This window comes from Acomys minous, assembly GCF_964271855.1.
Source record: "Acomys minous genome assembly, chromosome: 10".
Classification (NCBI taxonomy): Eukaryota; Metazoa; Chordata; class Mammalia; order Rodentia; family Muridae; genus Acomys; species Acomys minous.
The window spans coordinates 23,518,626-23,534,283 of NC_140491.1; the positions used below are offsets into that span (position 1 = coordinate 23,518,626).

Sequence of the window (15,658 nt, forward strand, 5' to 3'; positions counted from 1 at the left end):
CAGATGTTGAAAACATTCATTTACATATAAGCTTTAAAAATCAGAAAATTTATAAATAAAACTCTTGATTTCTGACATTCTAATAGTGTATAATTGATAGCCTGATTCTTTTAACTAAGCTTTAAACTAAAATCTCAAGCAAAAACCAAAATACCCTAGCTGGATGGCTGTCCTGCCAAGTGAATCACACAAAATCTAGCTAATATGGTAATTTTGCGTCCATGAGTAAAACCTGGTATTATATAGGAAAAGAAGCAAAACATCAAGCTTTTACAGTGAACCTAATAATTATTTAGGAACCACAACAATTATCCTAAAGAGGGGTTTTGAAATTCAAGTGAAAAAAAATAGTACCATGTTCTCTTAACTTAGTAAATTTTAAAACATTAAGACCCCCAAAAGCACTTTAACCAAAATTTAATCTAAGAAAATATGCACAATCCAATACCAGTGAATAAACAAGTTCAAGACAGCTACAAACTTTTCAGTCTCAACCATAGCTTGCTAGTGACTGAAAATAAACACTATACACAAAACAACTACTATAGTAAAGTTATAAGAACAACTGTAAGTGAAAGATCCAAATGTTATCTAAGTCAAGGTAAGAGTCACATATTCAAGGTCAGATAAAAAGAATACATAGAAATTGAGACTACACTGAACTACTACTAAGGTGATGCCAACTAGTAAAAATACACACCTCTTCCTAAGTCAAATGTTCTTGTTAGATAGTTTTAGACTATTTACCAAGGCCATAGATATTTACAGCTTTTACTATCTTGTAATATACCAGATTTTTCTCACAGGTAAATTACAATTTGCTGCTTCTGAGAAAAATGAAAGTGACTGGCATCTTTTGTATCTTACAGAAACACATGGTATACCTTTCAGAGTCAGTCTCAGCAGTCTGGCATCTCCTGTTGGTCTTAGATGAAACTGGCGCTTTTCTACGACCTTAAAGACAGTATAATTTATTGGCAAAATTTTTAATGGTTTTGTTTCTAAATCTAGTTCTCAGGCTATCTAAATCTTTTATTTTCAGCACAATAATCTTCATCAACATATTTCCTTATTCCCAGCCACTGTGATGTTCTGAATACACCTTGTGGAGAGGGCAGGGGACTAAAATTCTTGTAAATTTCTTTGAATGAACACTACAAATATGTGACAATGAGACAAATTTTAGCTCACCACATGTGGTAACAAATACATCTCAGGCTGGGTGTGATAGCTCAGTTGGTAAAGTGCTGGCTTTGTTAAAGATGAGGACTGGAAGTTTAAATGCCAGAACCCAAATAGCAGTCTTATAATCTTAGCATTGGGAAGGGAGAGACAGGCAGATGCTAGGGCTCTGCCAAGATCCCTTGGTAGCCATTTATCATCTAGCATACTTGGAGAGCTCCAGACCAGTGAGGAGCTCTTGTCTCAAATACAAGTAGACTGTGACTAAGGAGCAACACCAAGGTTGTCCCCTAGCCTCCACACATATACACTTGTGTACACATGAATGATCACACACATATGTAACAATTTTCTCTTAAAATGGGGGTACAGCATATATGGAAAAAACAAAAGGATTACAAAGGCAAGTTCAGCCAATGAACAGTTCCTGAGTGGAACTGTATTTTTATTTATTATATACTTTTATCTTTGAAGCACTATGTTGCCTAGCTAGACAGGTCTCAAACTGATGAGCTGAAGCTATCCTCACAGCCTCCAGAACAACTGTTATTGTAGTCTGACATTATCATGCCTGGCTTCAAATGAAATTTAAACAGCAAAATACAGTTTACTTGAAAAATACTTCAACTTATACACAGCAAATTCAAATACGTTCTTAAATATAATTCAATGTTAAAAATAAAAATAGAACCTTTATCTACTGGTTATATTTTACAAGGTTGAAAAGTAAGGTCTAGGGCCTGTGCTCAGTAGGTGAAGTGCCTGCCTAGCATGTGCAAATCCTGGTGTGATCAGCCATGTAAAATGGAATGTGATAACCCAACACCTATTCCCAGCCTGTAATCAGAAGTTCAAGGTCAAAATAATGAGTTTGAAGCTAGCTGAGGATATATGAGAACCTATTATGAAAAAAGGAGACATAATAAATTTTGCCTGCATTGTTCCTCACTTATAAGAAATAAAATGTAGCATGTATACATTAAGTTTGGACTATTTTTAAAAAGTGGAATTCCTATACTTTATTCTGTAACTAAAGATAATCTGATCAAAATCAATTGTTCATTTAACAATTTACTTGAAAACTGTATACTCTATTCATTGTTATATATTTCCCACTCATATTTTATTAGTTTGCTTTCAATAATGTATTTATCCGCAAGAAAACATGCAAGAATATGGAACTAATTTGGAACAATATCCAGTAATTGGTGTTTAAATAATTGGTTTGTTGTGAAACAAAATTATGGCCAGATTTTATTCTAGAAAAGATTAAATATACTTAGAACAGAGCCATAAAACTATTTTCAATAATTAAAATCATGTTTGGCTCATGGGTGGGAATATTAGTGTTCTTAATGGTAGGTCTGCCTGGATGTACTTTCTTCTTCTTCTGTAATAAGCATGCATTGCTTTTGTAATAAGGAATTAATAAAACAAGTAAAAAGGCCTTGAATTTCAGATATTTTTCAAAGTGGTCCCCTACTAGTAAACATGTATTTATTCTAACAAATACACTACTGTTGGATACCCCTTGGGAAACTTAGTTGGGAAAAAATGAAATTAGGTGAGGAAATGGAAATAAGAAGAAAAGCAAAGATTTCTAGGAGTGGAAAAATGTTCATGCACACATACACGAAACAGTAATACTAGTAATAATAATATAGAACTATTATTTAACTTTTTCTTGTTTTTTGTTTTTTGGTTTTTTTTGGGGGGGGGGGGGTTCTAATATAGGGCTCTCTACAAATCCATAGCTGTTCAAGAAAACATTCTGTAGACCAGGCTGGCCTTGAATATACAGAGATCTGCCTGCTTCTACCTCCCAAGTGCAGGGGTTAAAAGTATACACCCATTGCCTGGCAATTTAACCTATTCTTCATTTAGCCCCAAAGAGTCCTTTTTTGTATAATTTTTGTATATTTTCTATTCAAAAGCATATGGAGCAACAATGACCTCAGTCTTCAGAAAAAATAGGAATTTCCACCAACTGAAGGAAGTGAAATAAAATTGCATACCTAAGACTTTCAAAACATTTTATTCCTAAAAAAGTAAAGATAAGGAAGCTTGAAAAGGTAGTATTTTAACTTGAAAACAATTGTGCTTTAAGATGCAGTCAATCCACACATTACCTCTGGTAGTCTTTCGTTGTGTAGATTTGGGGGCTGGAGTTCCTTGTACATCCTTCTGAGGAGTCATATATCCTTCTACACATGGACATCATACAAAAATACAAACAAGAGACAGTCTTTTTAAAGTGGTCTTTTTATCTTTCATAAAACAAACAGAAAAAAAGGCCTATTAAATATTGTAACCTATATTAGGTTATAATAAATCACAATCCCAAAAGTGTGACTACTACAAAATGATGCCCCTGGGAAGATGGTTAGTAGGAAATATACTCAAACAAATTGAAAGGTAGAATAAACACCATGAATAATAGCTTTTCAAAGAATATTAATAAGAAAAAGATTTTCATTTCTGAAATTCAATCAAACAAAAATCTTATTCTAGAATGAAATGAAAAACATAATTTTACAAATATTCAGGTCAGCCTGTAATTACCATTTTCATTCTGAAGAACATCTGTAGTTGTGTTGACTTCCTGTGCTACCACAGCTTGGTCAAATTCTTTACTTCCTTTTCCTAAATGAATCTTGATCTTCTCCAAAGCTCTCAGACATATCCTATCAGTTACTTGCTGTGGGGTTGGCAGTGTAAAGTAAGTTATCTGATCTTTCAAACATTATATGCCAATACCAAGTTGTTTGAAAACATTCTTAAATTATATAAAATTCGTGAAAGAAACAGTTACTTCAGATGAACATGCAGAATACATAACATATTACTTAATACATCTATCCTTTCTATATATGAACAGAAACTACTCAAGAGGATTAAGACTGCTTTACCTCCAGAATCTCATCTAACAGAAGCAGGAGATCTTTTGTGGCATTGCTACTGAGTTCGATGGAACTTAAAGCTTTTGTATAAACCCGGTTTTCTGGTGAGCATGGACTTGTTAAGATCTCATTACAAATTTTTATAGCCAAGTTGTCATGTACAGATAAAGCCTAAAAAAGGAAAAAGAAACAGCTCTATGAAATGAAAGTGCTTTCACGACAATACAGTTCTATATATCAAACAATAAATATTTCCAGCTATCTTGTCTTATTAACATAATGTTTAAGCCTAAGTTTACATCTCCCTGCCTCCAAAAGAAGCTCCTTCCTTGATTACAAGGAGCAGGTCCACGCCTGTAGGACTGAAGTATCATCTAGTCATTGAAATGATCTAGGCTGATCAAAGTGAGCCTTTCCCAAACGCACACTACTCCTTGCAAAGGTAACTTTCCAACCAATGTATTGGTACCACAATGCAGCTCATTTCAATTTTGAGCAATTCAAAGAACATCACAGTTCTGGACTCCTTGTACAATCAACTGAAATTCCTATTTCCATGCCAATTCAATCCAGCCCGTGTTCCAGTCTACTTTTCTCATTCTCCCAAAAATTCTATGAAGCCTACTGTTACTCACTTAACACTGTAGACTTTCCTTGGATTTCACTCTCTTGTGCCTTTCAAGCTTTCTCCAAATCTTATCACCAGTTCACCTCATACAGCCATCAGTGACCATTAAATAAATCTTCTTATTCAATACTAAATCCTACATATACACTGCAAACAGGGCCAATACCAGCCTTTGCATAATCATCTACATTTCTTATCTTTATTTATATATCGTTCCTTTCTACTCAAACAACTTCTTAAATCCCAAGCAGGCTCAAGTGAATTTTTACAACTCAACTAATGCAGCCAGGTCTAATGGTGCACTATAATCCTAACTACTTTGGAGGCTGAGGCAATAGAAATACAAATTCAAGGCCTGTCTGAGCACCCTGTCTTAAAATAATAAGTAGAAAGACGGCTGGGGATATAGTTCAGCAATAAAACAGTCATTTAGCTACTGCAAGATGACAGACTTAATTCCCAGTAATGCAAATAAAACTAATGATCCATACATTGTTCCTATAACAAATCTTATACTTTTCTGCGGTTTAAAAGAACTTGATAGCTCATCACACTGTTCCTTAACATATTTTGCTTAATATCCTTAATAATATAATCTTCCCAATAACATATGTTGTAACTCAAGCAATCACTAACTAGCAAATAAATGTACAAGCAGAACAAAACTCTCAACTTGCAGTTGGCATCTGAAATCATTAACATCAAATTTCTAAGTGTTTAACCAAATGTCATTAAAGGATTTTAAATCCAGTTTAATCATAATTTGTAGATGAGTCTGCAGCTGATGTATGCATTTCACTTAAGAACAAAAATAAGTTTGAGATAAACTCTTCCTTTAAATTGTCCTCCTCAGCCAGGTGTGGTGTCACACGCCTTTAATCTCAGCACCCGGAAGGCAGAGGTAGGTGGACAGCTGTGAGTTCGAGGCCAGCCTGGTCTACAAAGTGAGTCTAGGACAGCCAAAGCTACACCGGGAAACCCTGTCTCAAAAAAACGAAATAAAATAAAATAAAATAAATTGTCCTCCTCTATACTAACAGCATAACAAGCCAACATTTGCAAATGTAGTGAGTGAGTCCCAGATAACAGGTCATTACTTGCAAAGTGGGGAGAAAGATCATAGAAATGATGAAATTTTCGTAACTTCTAGATTGCAAAACATTTGCAGTGATTTCTTCTATTTTCATGATTTCTCCACATTTCCCCAGAGTTCCCTTCACTCCCAGAACTGTCTTATATACCAGAAAAACAAAATACTCAAAATACAAATGTAGTTCATCTTGATTTCAAAGAACCCAAAACAGAGATTCTTTAATCAAACAAAAATGATCTTTACTAGTTATACTTGCTACCCACAGACTACCATACACACCTGATAATCTTGGGAAATCTTTGCCTGAGGATTTAATCCACTTGGTCTTGTCAGATCAACAAACAACTCAGCAACATTTATGACATCTACTTCAGCTAAAGGAGATGATGCCGGGGCATTGGACAGTGTTTGCAGAGTTGGAATAAAGGCTTCTTCAAAGCACTCTTGATTAGGCCTATTGAAAATCAATTCAAAATGGATGGAACTAGAAATGATCATCACGGGTGAGGTAACCCAGACCCAGAAAGAAACACATGGTATGTACTCACTTATAAGAGGATTTTAGCCATTTAGGATAAACATACTACAATTCATAGACCCAAAGAAGATAAGTAACAATGACCCAAGGGAGGATGTATAAATCTCACTCAGAAGGGAAAATAGAATAGACAGAGGTAGTGGTTGAAGAGAGAGAACAAAGTAGAAAAGAGAGCTCAGAGAGAAATAAGAGTAGAGATCAGGCCTGGGTAGAGTGGGGGTCGGAGTGAGCGACAACCAGAAGGCCTGTAGAGAAAAGAAAACTGTGGATATGGGCATCTCTGTGACGAGCTGAAGACCTAAGTCAGAATAGGCCTCTGGGAGAATATGAGGAGGAATCTAGCTGAGACTCCTAGTAGCAGGGGCCATGGAGACTAAAGAGGACCTCCTCTAACTAGACAAGACTCAGAGTGAAGGGAGGAGAAGACCAACCCACCAAAAAAAAAAAAAATGATACAAAACCTACTTACTTGCCTAAAAGGCGTGCAGAGATAAAGATAGAACAGATAGAGCAGAGATTGAGGGACCATCCAGCCAATGTCTGGCCCAATCCCAGACCCATACAATGAAAGACAGACAACCTGATACTATTAATGGTACTCTACTACACTTGCAGACAGGAGCCTAGCAGAGTTGTCCTGAGAGGCTCCACTGAGCAGCAGCAGTTTGAAACAGATGCAGAGACTCACAGACAAACATTGGGCACAGGCAGACTATTGGGAAAGTGGGGAAAGGATAAAAGGACCTGGTCGGATAGAGCTCCACAAGGAGACCAACAGAGCCAACTAAGCAGGGCCCAGTAGGGCTTGTGGAGTCTGAAGCACCAACCAAGGACCATGCATGGACTGGACGTAGACCTACTATATAGATGTAGCCAATGAGCAGCTCAGGCTTCATGTGGATCCACTAGTAAGGTGAGTGGGGCTATATCTGACATGGACACTTGCCTGCTCTTTTAATCATTTCCCCCTTGATGAAACTGAGTTGCCAGGCCACAGGGAAAGAGGATGAACTCAGTCTTGGTGCAACCTGATGAGCTGCAAGGGTGGGGGAAGGGGGGACTCCCTTTTCTAAAGGATATGGGAAGGGGGAGGGGGACGGAGGGTGGGACTGAGAGGAGAGAAGGAAGGAGGCTATGATCAGGATGCAAAGTAAGTGAGTGAATGAATGAAAATTCAAACTTTCAGTAAAAGGCCGTGGACATCTGCCCTGCTAAAGACTTCAAATCCCACTAACTTCTTTGGCCATTTACCAACTGAATAAAATAACTTAACCACATACATACATACATACATACATACATACATACATACATACATACATACATACACACACACACACACAAACACACACACACAAACCAAAACCTCCATTTACAAAATGTTGCAAAACATTTGAGAGAAAAGTTTAATTCTAAATTATGCACAAAATGCACCTAGTGAAGATAAAGTATTTCCTTATATATCTTATATGCAGGAAAAATATTTTTTTTAAATCTGGTATATAAGATATATATTACATTGTTATCATTTATCCACTGAAAGGTCTACCAAGAACAAATGACACAGACAATAATTCATGTGGAGGGGGGAGTTGAATCTGGCTTCAAATAAGATTTTATCAATGACTTAGTACCTGCTGGCATAAGCAAACATGGGGAAAAACACGCCTAGGCAATGACGAAGTTGAGCATCCTCTTCAGTTACAGGATTATACCATAACAAAATAAGACGAGAAAGAATCCTGCTGCTTATCAAAAGCCCAGAGAACATCAGTTTGGCTAGTCCTTCTGCAGCTCCTGTCCGGAGTTCAGACACCTAATAAAAATGACATTCATCAGTAAATTTTTACTTCATTTTATTTTAAGCTTATGTATATCTCAAAATTACTATCCAAAAACTCATTAATTTTATTATGAATGTGATAAAAACAAAAGGATCACTGCAGGTTTGAAGCTAGCCTTGGCTACATAGTAAGCTCTAAATTAACCTGGACTACAGAATGAGATGGTCTCAAATATCAGAAATAAAAAAAAAAAAATGACTTGTGGGAGGGGCTAGAGAAGATGGCTCAGCAGTTATGAACACTGTCTGCCAAAATCCAACACCCATTCATGTTTAAAGTTCTGGAGAGATCGGGAATACAAGGCACATACCTAAACATAATAAAGGTTATATACAGCAAGCCAATAGCCAACATCAAATCAAATGGAGAGATACTCAAGGAAATTCCTCTAAAATCAGGGACCAGACAACGCTGCCCACTTTCTCCATATCTCTTTAATATAGTTCTTGAAGTTCTAGTCAGAGTAATAAGACATCAAAAGGAGATCAAGGGAATCCAAATGGGAAAGGAGGAAATCAAATCATCCCTATTTGCAGATGATATGATAGTGTATATAAGTGACCCCCAAAATTCCACCAGAGAACTCCTAAACCTGATAAACACCTTCAGCAAATTGGCTGGATACAAAGTTAACTCAAAAGTCAGTAGCTTTCCTACATACAATACAAACACGCAGAGGAAGCAATTAGGAAAACTACACACTTCACGATGGCCACAAGCAATATAAAATATCTAGGAGTAACTCTAACCAAGCAAATGAAGGACTTGTTTGAAAAGAACTTTAAATCTCTGAAGAAGGAGACTGAAGATGACATCAGAAGATGGGGGATCTCCCTTGTTCGTGGATCGGGAGAACTAACATAGTAAAAATGACCATCTTACCAAAAGCAATTTACAGATTCAACACAATCCCTATCAAAATACCTACAAAATATTTTGAAGACATTGAAAGATCAATTCTCAACTTCATATGGAGAAACAAAAAGCCCAGAATAGCTAAACAATCCTATACAATAAAAGATCCTCCAGAGGAATCTCCATACTGGATCTCAAGCTGTACTATAGAGCAACAGTAATTAAAACAGCATGGTATTGGCACAGCAATAGGCTGGTGGATCAATGGAATCAAATCAAAGACCCAGAGATGAATCCACACACATTTGGTCACTTAATCTTTGACAAAGAAGCCAGATCTATTCAATGGAAAAATGACAGCACCTTCAACAATGGTGCTGGTCTAATTGGATGTCTACATGTAGAAAAATGCAAGTAGACCCGCATTTGTCACCATGCACAAAACTCAAGTCCAAGTGGACTAAAAACCTCAACATAAAACCAGAGACATTAAATCGGTTAGAGGAAAAAGTGGGGAAGAGCCTGGAACACATTGGCACAGGCGACAACTTCCTGAACAGAACACCAACAGCTCAGGCCTTAAGGTCAACAATTAACAAATGGGACCTCATGAGGCTCAGAAGCTTCTGGAAGGCAGGAGACACTGTTAACAGAACAAAGCAACAGCCTACAGACTGGGAAAAGATGTTCACCAACCCTACATCTGACAGAGGGTTAATATCCAAAATATATAAGGAACTCAAGAAATTAAACACCAACAAAGCAAATAACCCAATTAAGAAATGGGGCTCAGAACTAAACAGAGAATTCTCAACAGAGGAATATCGAATGACTCAGAAACACTTAAAAGAAATGCTCAACATCTTTAGTCATCAGAGAAATGCAAATCAAAACGACACTGAGATTCCATCTTACCCCCATCAGAATGACTAAGATCAAAAATTCAAGTGACACCACATGCTGGCAAGGATGTAGAGAGAGAGGAACACTCCTTCATTGCTGGTGGGAATGCAAACTAGTACAACCACTTCAGAAATCTATCTGATGCTATCTCAGAAAAATGGGAATAAGGTTTCCTCAAGACCCAGCTATTCCACTTGTTGGAATATACCCAGAAAATGCTCCACCACACAACAGGGACAATATGCTCCACCATGTTCATAGCAGCCTTATTCATAATAGCCAGAATATGGAAACAGCCTAGGTATCCCTCAGTAGAAGAATGGATAAAGAAACTGTGGTAAATTTACACTATGGAATACTACTCAGCTATTAAAAACAAGGAATTCCCGAAATTTGTGGACAAATGGATTGAACTAGAAATGATCATAATGAGTGAGTTCACCCAGAAGCAGAAAGAGTCAAATGGTATATATTCACTTATATATGCATACTAGCCCAAGGGGCATGTCCCATTAAAATCTTCACTTACCAGGAAAGTGGGACAGAGGGGAGGACATCCTATTGGGACTTTAGGTGAGAGAAGCATGGGAGAATGGGGAAATAGAAGGATCCAGAGCATCCTAGAAACCTACAAGAAGAACATTATGACGGGCAGATATGGGCCCAGGGGTCCTGTTCAAACTATGGCACCAGCCAAGGACAATACGTGCAGTAAACTTTGAACCCCTACCCAGATCTAGCCAATGGACAGGACACTCTCCACAGTTGAGTGGAGAGTGTGGTATGACTTTCACAGGAACTCTGGTGCCTCATATTTGACCACGTCCCCTGGATGGGGAGGCCTGGTGGCACTCAGAGGAAGGATAGTAGGCCACCAAGAAGAGACTTGATACCCTATGAGCATATACAATCACAGACATAGGGGAAGGGAGTAGGGAGAAAGCAGGAGGGAGGAAGGAATGGGAGGATACAATGCATGGGATACAATTGAGATGTAATATGAATAAATTAATAAAATATTTTAAAAAAAGAACACTGTCTCCTCTTCCAGAGGTCCTGAGTTCAAGTTCCAGAAGCCACATAGTGGTGTACAACCATCTATCCTGGGATGCACTGCAGATGCACATGAAGATACAGCACTCATATACATAAAATAAATAATTTTTAAAGAGGATACTCGTGGGATTACAATGAATGGTACTCAGGGAAGTTTTGTAGTGGTAAATATTAGTTTTAAAAAAATCTCACATCAGCAGAGCACCTTTAATCCCTGCACTTGGGAGGCAGAGGCAGGCAGATCCCTGTTTGAGGTTAGCCTGGTCTACAAAGCGAGTCCAGGACAGCCAAGGCTACACAGAGAAATTCTGTCTCAAAAAAACAAAAAGGAAAAAAAAAATCTCTAATCGATAACCTAAATTACATCTTAATAAACAAGAAAAGAATTAATCTGACTGTAAAAAAACCAAAATTTAGAAATGAAGTAAACAATAGAAAATATGAAGAATCAACAGTGAAAGGATCATGCATCATGAGCATGCAGAATTAACACAGAAACCCACTGGTGGGGCTTATGAAAATCAAGTGATGTTACATACCATATCAACACATCAAAGAGAAAAAAAATCCCTCACAATTACATTGACTGAAGCAAAAAAAATACTTGACAAAATTAAACATGTTTTTATTGAAATACAAACACAAAATAGCTAGGGATATAAGAACAGAAAGTAAACCTCTCAAAATATAAAGGGTATTTTTCAAAACCCTATAACATCACATTTATTAACAAGGTTCACAACTTTCCCCTAAAATAACAAATATGACAAGGACTCTGCTTCAACCACTTAACAACTGGTGTTCAACACGGTACTAGAAGACGAAGCAGAGCAATTAAATACAAAATAAAAGGGATGGAATTAGTACTAATACCTATTCATAATGACATGGTTCTACACAGAGAAAAATCCCAAGAAATTCCTTTCCAAAATTACTTGTTAATAAGCCAGTTCAGCAAAGTTGTAAAGTTACACACACAACTAGAGCAATGAAAATTCCAAAAAGGAAATTAAGAAAAAACAAATGTAAACCTTGTTTTAAACAAAAATTTTTTAAAAAATAAAAATATGTCCATTTGCAATAGAATTTATCCTAATTTCATTTGTTACTGTGATAAAAATATGACAAAAGTACCTTCAATTCTTTGCACACCAACTTGATGATACAAATTTAAAATTTAAATTAATATTTTTTAAAACCAATAAGATTGTGTCAAAGATAAACTTAGTACAAAAAAAAAGCAAAGAATATAAACACATGATGCAGAAATATCATAGCTATAAACTGGATGATTTCTTACCTCGCTATCTAAGAAATCAGAAAGGAGCTTCAGAATATTCTTAGATGTGACATCTTTTGCTTCTTGTTCATCACAACTGTTTGTTTCTGCACCTTCATACTGACTGACGTTAACCTTCTGAGTTTTAAATGGTTCAATCCCAAATGTCATCAGTTGGTCAAAGATTGCCTTTAAAGCACTTATTTTTATTGTGACATCATCAATCTGCAAAACCTACAATTAGACATACAGCCCCCCCCCCAAAAAATTCAGTAAAACAACTTATTCTATATATATCCTAAATAAAACTAGTATCTTTTCTTAGGTAAATCTCAGTGGCAGTATTAAGTATAAACAAAAGAACTTTTAACAATTATAATTAAAATTTCAATTTTAAAAAAGAAATATGTTTATTTATCATAACATCTGGAGCCTTAGTCCTTAAATCGGTCTTTGCTGCAGAAAAAAGTTTGGCGTCAGAGTCTGGCTGGAAATTTGTATATTTATAGTATAAGTTCTTAGAACACATAGACATCCTGCAAACGTTCTCCTGTTAAGATTTTCCTTTGCTTACTTTCCTAGCCATATGTCCTCCTATTCCTCAAATAGACCAAGCAAAGTCCTACCCCAAGACCTTTCTTCTCTGTTCTCTTTCCTAAGAAATTGAAATGGTCGAGCTGGCTCAACAATTAGGCGCAGTTGATGCTCTTGCAAAGGACACAAGTTCAGTTACTAGCATTCACATGAGGTAGCTCATCTGTAACTCCAGCTCTTGGTGATTCAATGCCCTTTTGGGGCCTTCATGGACATCTACACAAACATGGCATATATACACAGAGACATAATAGGAAAATAAAAGCTTCTAACAAAGAAAGAAAGAGCTGGGTGTAGTGGTGCATGCCTATAATCCCAGGACTCGGGAAGCAGATGCAGGTGGATCTCTGTGAGTTCGAGGCCAGCCTGATCTACAAAGCTAGTCCACAACAGCCAAGGCTACACAGAGAAACTTGATATCAGAAAAAAAAAAAAGAAAAAGAAAAAGATAAAAAGAAAGAAGGAAAGAACAAAAGGAAGGAATCCAGGTATTATAAGGAGTACTCTTTTAACTTTCCTCTGTGAACCTGAACATCAAAATACAACGAAGGCCACCATGACCTGAAACAGTCCCCCTCTGTCTTCTTACTCCTGTAACGGCTGCTGCTGTGTTCTATCTTTGCTTAGCTGGCATACTACATACATATTTTTCACTTTTTCTTTCCACTTCAGAAATGAAAGGTACAACAGCATAGACTAAAGTTGATTCTCTTCATCACTTGCCCACTGTATTTATCCTAAGCCGGGAACAGTGACAGCACATAGTATGCACTCATATAAGGTATATGATGCATCTTAAATTGTTACTTCATTCTTTTCTATAAAGACATTTTGATAAGCTATAAAGATAAAAATGTAACCCCTAAAGATTATCCACAATCATCAGTAAGCATCTGAACACACCCAGAAATTAACAGATCACCAGAAATACAGAGCATTTCAAGAAATAGACACTTTTTTGTCACTAAATAAATCCTACCTGTAACAGTAACATAAAGTGTTTACTTGCAAAATCCTGATTCTGTAGTCCACAGCATCCCAAACACAAAACAGCCAAATTTCTTACTACAGGATGAACACTTATTATTCCAGGAAGAATCTACAACAAAGTAAAAATTAAAGAAATTTTTACTAACATGAGAAATTTACAAAGTCATATTAAAATCATGGTCAAAAGTGATGATTTCCATATGATTATGTAAAGCAATTTCACTTCCATACTGACTACTATTAATTTTAAAAAGAAAGTTTTCCAGTTAACAACATAAAAAGGGGTAAGTATAAAGTTGATAAAATGGAACACAGCTACAGCAAATTTCCTTTGATTCAATATGTAACACTCCCACATCTGCTAAAACTGATTCAAGAATTCTCAATGCTAACAGAATGAGACAAAGCTCCTTATTATAATGTGTAGTACTGTCCTACATCCTCATTTTAGACCACACTTCATTTGCCTTTAGCACATTCAACTGCTCTGATTCTCATGCCTCCCATTCAGCATCACCTACCAGAAAAAAGAGAAACCATGAATAGAAATCACAGGTCATTTTGGTTATTTTAAAATCCACTTTAAAGCAGTAAGAAATCAGTAAAAGTACTATTATGTTACAGTTTATTTTATATATTCAAAATATTGCTACAGATTATAAATAATAAAAAAATATTAGTGATATAAATTTATATTCTTCCATCTCTAAAACTGCCATTACAGTGTGTACCAATTTAAACTAAAAGTTGCACATGGTTTTAGAAACTACTGTTTTAAATGTTCTTCCCTCTGTTTTTAAGTATCATAGCAGAACCATCCCCCATAAGTAGGTCAAGCCCTGCAACTATTAAGCTCGGTTATGACCATATAAATCATAATCAGTATCAATAGGATAAGTATTTTTATCACATCACTCTTCCCACTTCCCTTTGTCTCCTTTAACCCCTTCGAAGTCCTCCTCCTCCCACATGACCCCTTGACCCCCTCTGAAACTGATAGCCTCTTTTTCCTTATTATTACAACCATGTAACTGCATAATATATACAGTTTCTGGTTTTTAACAATGTTGGCCTCACTTGAGCGGGAGATCCTGGACAGCAATCTGTTTTGTATTTTGTGTACACTCTATTTCAAGCATTTACTTGGTAAAATGTATTCAATGAACCAAGTGAATAGTTTATATTTTATTTAAAACACAATGACTTCATAAAAATGTATTATATTACTTATTCCTCATACTATGAAGTAGTCACTGTGGATATATGTAGTTCACCATTTGTATTTATCAGATGTTTAAAATGATAGTCTTTTCATTCTTTTGAGCCCTGATGAACATGTCCTATAACAAGGTAGAGGAGTAGAGGGCCTTGCGGGCCAGCAGTGTACCAAAGATTCAACGATCCCATTCATGGTCGCGCCAATCCCCGCTGAAATAGGTATGTGCTTCAACAGTTCATAGCACAAAACAAGACACCTCTGTAATGTCTCAGCATCATTCTAAAATTAAGAACAAAAAACCATCATTAGTAAGAACAACTTTGCCCATCGTTAAATGACTGCTCTATTGAGACTTTTTCTGTTATTGTCACTCTGTTCTGCCCCTGCAACCTTATCCAACCATGCAATTCTATTTTTCATTTATGAGCTGGTCCAGTTTTCTATAACACTGATCTCCTAGATTGAAACATTCCATCCTAAAGGAAAAAGCCTTAAGCAGAAAGGTCAAACACAAAATAGATTCAGGTAGTCACTAAAACTCACCAGATTCACTAGGACCCTCCCCTACCTGAGTAAA

The 15,658-nt window shown here is 36.4% G+C and overlaps 1 protein-coding gene across 1 annotated transcript in view; it reads right to left on the bottom strand.

The window, feature by feature from the left end:
- The window catches only part of NCAPG (non-SMC condensin I complex subunit G), a 34,131-nt gene that overhangs the window by 2,281 nt on the left and 16,192 nt on the right, over positions 1 to 15,658 (bottom strand). Inside the window, 9 exon segments of the mRNA XM_084798056.1 lie at positions 885 to 954; positions 3,312 to 3,386; positions 3,745 to 3,880; positions 4,092 to 4,253; positions 6,083 to 6,257; positions 7,976 to 8,157; positions 12,300 to 12,512; positions 13,852 to 13,971; positions 15,250 to 15,360. Of these exon segments, the coding sequence (XP_084654182.1) occupies positions 885 to 954; positions 3,312 to 3,386; positions 3,745 to 3,880; positions 4,092 to 4,253; positions 6,083 to 6,257; positions 7,976 to 8,157; positions 12,300 to 12,512; positions 13,852 to 13,971; positions 15,250 to 15,360 (1,244 nt within the window).